Source organism: Camelus ferus, chromosome 14 (genome assembly GCF_009834535.1).
Source record: "Camelus ferus isolate YT-003-E chromosome 14, BCGSAC_Cfer_1.0, whole genome shotgun sequence".
NCBI lineage: Eukaryota > Metazoa > Chordata > Mammalia > Artiodactyla > Camelidae > Camelus > Camelus ferus.
In genome coordinates this window covers 30,789,980-30,799,116 of record NC_045709.1, presented here as the reverse complement: position 1 = coordinate 30,799,116, position 9,137 = coordinate 30,789,980, and the positions used below count along the sequence as shown (strand labels likewise).

The 9,137-nt window shown below is 34.6% G+C and overlaps 1 protein-coding gene across 1 annotated transcript; it reads right to left on the bottom strand.

Moving 5' to 3' along the window:
• Positions 1–210: 210 nt before the first annotated feature.
• On the bottom strand, positions 211–656 carry LOC116668497 (protein transport protein Sec61 subunit gamma-like). Its single transcript, XM_032496025.1, has one exon. The coding sequence runs from the start codon at positions 522–524 to the stop codon at positions 324–326; it is 201 nt and encodes a 66-aa protein (XP_032351916.1). The 5' UTR covers positions 525–656; the 3' UTR covers positions 211–323.
• Positions 657–9,137: the final 8,481 nt, after the last annotated feature.

Genomic DNA, 9,137 nt, shown 5'->3' with positions numbered 1-9,137 from the left:
TAAAGGACATTCCTGAAGGGCATAAAAGAGTAATAAGTTAAACATGTTTTATATAATTGAAAATGAAGACTCAGTATATCCTAAAAATATAACTTTCCCCTAAATCATTTTGATATTTTATATAATTTCATTGAAAATGCCAACTGAAATTTTTTTTTCTATTTTGAAGTTATTTTAATTAAGAAATACAAAGCATCTGTGAAGAAAAAATAGAAAGAAAAACAAAATACATAGGCACATTTCCACTCCATGAGTTTCTCAAATCCTCACTTGTTCACCAATACCCAGGATAAAACACACTTTTCAAAAAAGGTCTTCAGCCATCAACAATGGATGCTATTAATAGGAATATGGCTCCATTTCCCCCCAAATCCAACAAACCCCATTATATCAAATCCTAATGCTGTTGCCATGGCAATTTTATGGAATTCTTTTGTATCAAGTTTGGTGCATCTTATAACTAGCTGCACTGAGGTCTTCACAAATCGCCCACTTGGCTCAACGAATTGCATTACTTGGTCCATGACGTCTGCCTGCCATCAGCTTAGACACCAGTGACACAGAGCACAAGAGCCGACGGACAGGCAACCCTGGAACCAGGAAGCCGGCGGGCTACCACCTGCCCACCTCTGCATTCGCTGGTCCTCTGGGGAGACGTCAGCACACCAGCACAGCCCCATGTGGCCTCGACCTGCTTCCTGAACAGGTGAGCAGAGTGCACAGTGCAGGCGCAGGGCAGGGTGGGGCCCCCTCCTGAAAAATTCCATAAACTACTAATATCACTTTGGAATGCCTAGAAAAAATAAGTAAGAATCATTCTCAGAAAGGATAAGAAGAAAAAATTGGATCTAACAAAGATGGTGATTAAAGAGTGTTAGGAAATTTACATGAATATGTGTCTATAATATATATGTAGAGAGATAGACACAAGACATTTTAGAAATAAATCACAATACATTGGAAAACTCAGTGTATTAAGGGAGACATTTGAAGTCAGCAAAGAAAGTATAGTTTAGTAAATAGCATGGCAATATTCAAATTGAAAAATATATTTTAATTCATAGTCTTCAATTTATATTAAAAGAAATCTAAAGGTGTATGACAATTAAGTGAAAGAAAAATACTATCAAAGTACAATAAAAAACAAAGTATCTAATTGTAATTCATGTTTTCAGTACTTAGATCCATCTCATCCGCATACATATCTCAGAAGATATACATGAAAATAATACATGTAAGCTATATAAATAATATATATATCTATATTGCATTTTTAAAGAAAACAGCATGCCAGAGACAACTGACCATTTAGTATTTGTGTCAGCTGTGGTGTGTAACAAACTACCCCTAAATCTTACTCTGTAAGGATTTACACTCATGCACACGCAGCCTCAGGTTGCAGCTAAATAAGCCAATGCAGACTGGGCTGCTGCCTCAGCCTGCAGCGTCAGCTGGGCTTGGCTGCTGGCCCAGCGTGGGCGCGGGGCTTTTTGTATATTCAATGTGGTGACCAGGTTGAAAGGGCGATGGTAACTGCAGGGAACCATTTCTAATTCTGGATCACAAAATGCCAGAAATTAAGACCAGGCTTGTAAGCAAGTTAAAATTCTCCACTCCTGTCACATCTGTGAACTCATCTTTGGACAAAACAGGTCACATTGACAAGGACGAATCCCAGAGGTAGAGAAGAGCATTGTCTCATGATGCAGCAAGGACCAGGTTTTTCATATATAATTCTGTCTAAGAGATGTGAAAAGTTGGGACTAATAATTCAGTCTTTAACAGTGAGGTTGATATTTGCGATGTGTACTGTATAAAAAGGGACATTGTCTTGTACACAAGGAGCTTCTATAAGTCCATTAGAATTAAATTGAAATGCAAAATAAAAACTTAACAAAGGATATGAATAAACAATTTTGGAAAATAAACAAATATGCTTTTATTTATATGGAAAATTATCTACTACTCATAATACAATAAAAGTAAATTAAATTTGGCAAAGATTGGCAGAAATGAGAACAAAATCACACTGTGTTGGTGAGGCATTTTCATACATTCCTGCTGGTTGTGAAAATGGTACATCTACAGAAGACAATTTACATATATAATTGAATGTATATTTCACCTATATGTTTTACATGTATTTGTTTAAAATGCACATGATTTTTGATCCAGCAATTCTATTTCTGTTTATATGTTTGTCCTACAAGTAAATAATTATGCACAATGTCATTCATGGCAAGAGTATAAAATAGTAGAAGATTGAAAGCACCTAAAACGGCTATCAATTTCAGACCTGTATAAATCGTGTTCTGTCTATGCAACTATATGCAGCATTTAGAAAGAATGAGCCTTCTCTACGTGCACTGATGTATAATGTTCTCCATAACATAATAGGAGTGCAAAAAAGCAGGATGGAGAATAGAGTTTATGACAGACTCACATATCTGTAGGGAGGAAAAAACATAGTATGGGATTCTGTTTGTGAGAAACTTTATGAATATGTAGAAAATGCCTGAAAAGTAAACAAGTAATGTGTGTCGTCTCAGGAAAGGGAAACTTGGAAATGATGTATAGCTGTCATTGAGGTAAAAGCCAAAGAACCAAGCGTTTCTGTCAGTAGACTTCTGAGGAGCATGGATGGCATTTTTCACCATCCAGGAGAAATGTACTTTTATCAGTATCAGTGTATTTACATAGACCTTGTGGTGGTTTTCTGTATCCTACCTGGTTTAGCTTGGTAACACTGAGATGGCTTTTGTACATCCCATCATATGTGTATTCAACAACGAGAATTTGAAGTTTAATATGCAAATTTCTTCAGGGCAATCATCATCCTTTTTCATTTTCTTTGAAACTACCTAGAACTATTTCACTGATGATTTTAATAATGGTGACAATCCAAATTATAATAATTTCCTTGTTATCTTTTGGCGTTAAAAATCATCTGCTCAAAAAGTTTTATAATGCTCTAATTCCTTCATTATAAATGTTATCCTCTAAAGAGGTCAAATACAGCAATTGAAAGGAAATCTTACTAAGGATAATTATTTTCTTGTTGGGGAACTTCCCCTCTTCAGATCTGCTGATCAGTTTTCCTGAAGGAGGAGGGACATGATGAACTAATTTATCTCCTGTTTTAGAACTACAGTTTTTCTTTGGCATGCGAAAATAGAAAATACATTTCACCCAAGCACTTGCTTCCTCCTAAGAAGTTATATTTTTTAACAGAACTCTGCCATTACAATCTGATATAAGCTTTTTTTTCCCAGGCTTTTATTTTACAAAATCTAAATGAAGTTAAAGCAGCATGGACTGGTTACCTCTCTGGTCTATGACAGAAAATCTTAAGGAACACTCAAATCATTAGAAATAGTTAATGATGATTGAGCAGTCTAATTTTTCCTGTGGATTAAGTGATAAATCAACAATTTTGTGACCTTAAGAAATTTATTGAAGCTTTTTTATGTCTACAAAATCTGAATAATGAGAATTATTTTTTAAGCTTGCGAGGGCTAACTGAAAATCATTACAATAGTGCCTGAGGAGAAAATAATTGTTATTTATATTTATTGGTTTCTGCTAAAAGTTTTATGGACTGTTCCTAGAAAACTTAAAGATTGGCCAGGCATTTATTATACTTACCTCAGGAGAAAAGTTTGTAAATTGTGGGATTTTAAGTCATTATAAGTAGTGCTTATCACTTAATAATTGAATAACGGATTCTGCTTTTGTAACTTTCAGGATCTCTCAATATGGATGGCTGGACAGACAGGTGCTGTTTCCTAGCTGGGTAAGCCAGTATAACTGTAATGCATAAATTTCACCTCTTCAGCTGTTATCTCACGTATTTTCTTTCCTGTTACTACTCTGATCTATTCTCTGAATCTACGGGAAGTTAACAAGTGTAAGGACAGAGAGTTTTACAGCTTCCCACCAAAAAATATTAGTTTCTCTTCATTTATTATCTTCAAAAATTTATGATACATTTAAGTTTCAGTAAGCTTGTGATTTTGAGCAACAACTTTACCAGCAATTTCATTCAAAGGTTTTGATGTTCTTCAGGGAGAATTCTGGCTTCGGAAAAGTGATGAATTGTCATAGACAGAGCACTGATGTGAAGGGATATTAATAGGAACATTAACACTGCTCTAATAGTGATTATCTGCAGCAGCAGAAATCCTATGAATACAGACTGAGGTATTTCTGTTCCCGTAATTCCATAATCCATGCACCAGAAGAATATGTCCAAAGCAGAACAGTGATTTTCATCTTTGTGATATATATTCACTTTTAAACATGTTATTATTATATTTAAATCTTACTAATATTTTAATGGAAATTACTATATTCATTTTATAGAGGGAAACCAAATTTAGAGAATTTTATTGATTAAATATTAGCTCAAAGTGTCTTAAAGGTATTTTAAATACCTAGTAGAATATGGAGTTTTAAATTTAGACCCCAAATAATTAAATGATGGAAATGAGTGTGGGAAAAGAATAAATAAATAAAAGAAGGAAAACTGGTTTAGCTTAAACTACACTCAACACCACCTTGGGTAATAATCAGAATACATAAGATCCTTAGTAATAATCTAAACTCAGGGGAACGACACCATGTAGAGAAGCATTTTACTTGCTCCAAAGCTAACTAGTAAATGTGAAAAGTTAATGTAATTTTAATCTTTATTCTACGTGACTCAGATCAGATGACATTACATCCATCTTTTGTGAACTCAGTATAGAATTGATAATGAAAACAATTTACTATATTTTAATGAATGAACATCCATTAATATAAAGAACTTATATTTATAAACATATATTTTATCTTCCATTGAAATATTAATTACTATGTTCATTTTCAGGAAGAGAAAATTCTGTTTAGTAATTTTTTAAGTCTTCATCTTTTTTTTCTCAGTAGTGCCCTTGTGTGAGAATCTCATTGTCACCAGGTACCCAGATTGAAAGTGAATTTCCTTTAAAAATCACGAAGTGGCAGCTGCAGAATCTTTGGATCATTGCAGATGCCCCACATGAAGCCCATCATCTCCTAATTGTAAAGAATTCGAATCTGATGGTTCACAATCTACAGATCCGAATCATTATTGTTACAAAGTTGGAATCGTCCACTAAAGGCTCACATTCGCCTTGAATTGCAGCGTCAAAAAATAAGACAACTACAAAATTAAAGCAAAGCTTATTAGGACGTTTACTGATCAGTTTTAAATTAAATAAAGAAAATAGAAGTGAAGAAAATGGTTCTATTTACAAGAAAGTTGATTGGAAACTAAATATAGAGCACAGATTAAAGCATTCACTAATGAATTTAGCACTGGATTCCAAACACAGACTCATGGCCTCAGAGGGAAATCAAAAAGCCATTAAATTAACTTAGGGCAAGTTTTATAGTGTAAATTATTGAATTTATATGACATTTTCCTAGTGGTTTACTTCCTAATGCCTGGTCCAATAATGCAATAGCAGTTGCCTAGAACGATGGTTCTAATGGTAAAATAAAAATAAAATAAAAACATAAATCTTTAAAATAAAAGTTTACAAACCAGACTGAAAACTGATCTGTTTCCCAGAGTCTCTGCCACCAATTACAGTCAGTAAGCCACCTTCCCCTGCCCTTCTTCCAGTGTCCGGAGTGTCCCTCTGGAAACTGAGCAGAGAGTTAATTAGACGACACTTCACATCCATGATTTGGGATAAATGGGTGGGCATGGTGGCCAGGAATTAGCGTCTCTGGACTTTTCCTCAAAGCAAACATCTGGACATTAACCAAAGTAGCCAGGGGCTTAGACTGAAGAAGTTTATCGATACCACCCGTCAGTTCTCGTCTTAAAAGGTGAACTTGTTCCTTTAAAAGATGGTCCTTTCTAAATAATGCTTTCCCCAATATCTAAAGCCTGTCTTTGACTCTTTTCCTGTGATCCCATTTTTCCTGCTCTTCTTATCTTCCAAAGAGTGACGGTGATCTTCCACTTGATAACAAATACATTTCCTTTTATTTCGCTCCAGTTTGTCAAAGCGTGAGAAAATACTTTGCTTAATGATACAACGTTGCATCTTCAGTCAGCCCTTTTAATTTACTCTCTCATTCCTTTAAAAGTATTATTGGACACTTACAGGCGCTCAGCAGTTGGGAGAATGAAAATGTTGTGGACCAGATACAGATTCATACGGTTCTGCCTGGCGGCATCACTCCGCCTGCTTCCAGGAGGCTGGGGAAACTCGCAGGAACAGCGAAGTCTGTGGGCGCGGGACCTGACGTATCAGCGCCTGGATGGTTTCCCCTGATGCTCTAGGATTTCATGAGCCTTGGTCAAAAGAAGAATTTAGCAGTCAAGCTTTTCTCCTTTCTTGTATTCAAAACAGAGTTATCTATAGCAAAGGGCATAAGACCCTTAAAAGAAATTTTCTTGAATCCATGTTAGCCTCTGACACAGGGATAAACATGATTCAACATTATCACAGTTGGATTTCAAATCTAATTCACGTGGACAGATACAGATGAAGGAAGTGTCAGAAACTGCCCTTACTTTTAGCTACAGTGTCCAGACACTTTTCTTTTAATTTCTGATTTGCAAACTGTCCCTGAGAAGGAAGAGTGTCAACTAAGATATATTTATCATCAAACCTCAGAGCTTATGGAAAAGCAGCTATACAACTCACATTTGTGAGTTTGTGAGATAAATATGAAAGAGAGAGGGGGGAGGGAGGGAGGGAGGGAGGAAGCGAGAGAGAGAGAGAGAGAGATAGAGAGAGAGAGAGGGATAGGAAGAGAGGATGCCAAGTTTGACAAATAAATCTAGGCAACAAATATCCAAATCTCCTTTTCAGTTCAATACTCTGAACATTTCAGTTACTATCATATTAGTCATCTGTAAAGGGTATCTACATTAATATTTAATTTCCAATCACACCATTCAAGTAATCAACAAATATTTCTCCCATGGAGATCATTTTATTTTAAATCCCCACTTAATATATTACATTTATTTTTACTGTTTTCTGGCTTAACCAAGACAGAGCTAAGAACGTTTAATTAAGGAATTTAGACTCTGAGTTTTCATTTAATTCTGAGATAAAAATATTAAAGTTTATATTCTTGTTTAGGCAATGGGGACTATAAATAAGTAAGACTGCATTTGTATCAGACACATGCAGTGTTGGAGTCTGTGAATAAGTCTCCTTTTTCGTTTTTCTTTTCTCTACTATTTTAGAACTTTTGAGTTACTCGATTTTGTGGTAATGAGATCAGGAACATATTTTAAATTAAGTTATTAAATGTGATTTAAAGAGGATCATCTTTAAGAATCAGACTGATTTCATTTATTTGAACACAAAGAGTTAAATACATTGAAACAGTTTATCTGGGTGAAGTCTTACTTGCACCTAAAATACAAAACTTCAACTTGATATTCTGCTCTATTTATACGCAGGGCTAATATGGCAAATTCAATTGGCCATATTTAGTCTGATGTATGCAGACTCACTAAAAAATGTGCCAAATTACACTTCCTTTTGTGGGGGGAAGGAATTGTGCTTTGAAAAAAAATTACCTATCATAGCGCTGCAGTGATGGGAACTGGAGGCTTTTGAAGTTAATAATATAGAATTAGAGTTATTTATTTAATTGGTTCCAGTCTACTGCAGTGTTTAACTAGCTCAGATAAATAGACTAATCTTTCACAATTAGTCTATTAAGTCTGGTTATTTTTGAAACTCATATCAGTTGTAATCAGAGGGTTTCCTAAGGCATAAATTATCTAGCACCTCGAGGACTTTTAACTTGCTATTGGGCTATTTGCTCTCTGAACTTTGTTTGCTTTAGCATAAGAAATTCCAGAGTCATAATAGGCATCTGAAAAGCCCCAGATGACTTCAGTGAATGGAATACATGAATGAGTTCTTAGCGACTAAAAGGAATCCCCGATTCTTATTGAATAAGCATTTCCTATTTGTAAATGTGTAAGTGCAGACAGCGTAAAACACAGAACAATAACTTTTAGATACTGCTAACCATTGACATTAGTATGGAGTGTGTTCAGTCTCACATCAGGGTGCCACTTCATGCTGAATTTCTTCTAAATATGGGATTTCCATTTATTTAATATCAAGTATAATCACATTTTATCTTTTTAGACTCTTTCAGAACTTCTTGAAGAAACAAAGAACATTTATTACTCTTCACAGTCGAGAATCTAACATGTTCCTATTCTATGATCAATCACAACGAATTTTATATAATGAACGAATGGAAATAATTGGCACACTATAACCTTAAGGTCAGAAGTAATAACCAAATATGTTTTTCAGTAAAGATGAAAAACTCAAAGCGTAGATTTAATGCCTTGTGATCTCCTAATTGATCCCTAGTCCCTTCGTCCATCTGCCAACTTTCTTTGACCTCTGACCAACACAGTTCCACACTCCGTCCCGTGTTAGTCCAATTTGACGTCCTCTCTGAAGTCCCTCCTGGCTGTTCTGTTTTTTTTCTCTCCTCCACATGTGTGAACTCTTTTAAACATGTGCGACTGCAGCATTGTTGACTAGGTTTTGATGAAGTTTCAAAATAAACCTCTCCTTACTCTGATTGCCTAGAAAACATACATTTGATAATTAAATCAATTGGCTTAACAATTTGATCACATTAAATTTTATCAGTTAAAAACTACCTTTATGCTCCTGCTTCAAGTCCCTTGAAAGCTGGAATGTGTTAACATATGAAAGAAATGATCAAGCCTCTGCTAATTTTAATGTGATTGAATTTAATAGTGGCAATTTTTAAGTAACAACTGAATTGTTTAACTATCTAAGCCAAAATAATTCAGAGTTTGTGCTTGTGTTTAAACTGATATAAAGAATACTAATAACTGAAACTCTAAGGGTCATGATAAAATCCAGAAAAAGAGAACAGAGAATATGTTAAATTTTCTATCATGAAACATTTGAAATTTTAAATGTTTGGCATTCAAATTTAAATTCACATTTAAATGAGAGATTTCTGATGCAAGATGGGGAATTTAATTACAATTAAACGCAAAAAGGAAAAGACCCAATGTTAAATCTAATGATAAAAATTACATAATGGCAATTTAAAATCAAATAAAAATAATCTCCATA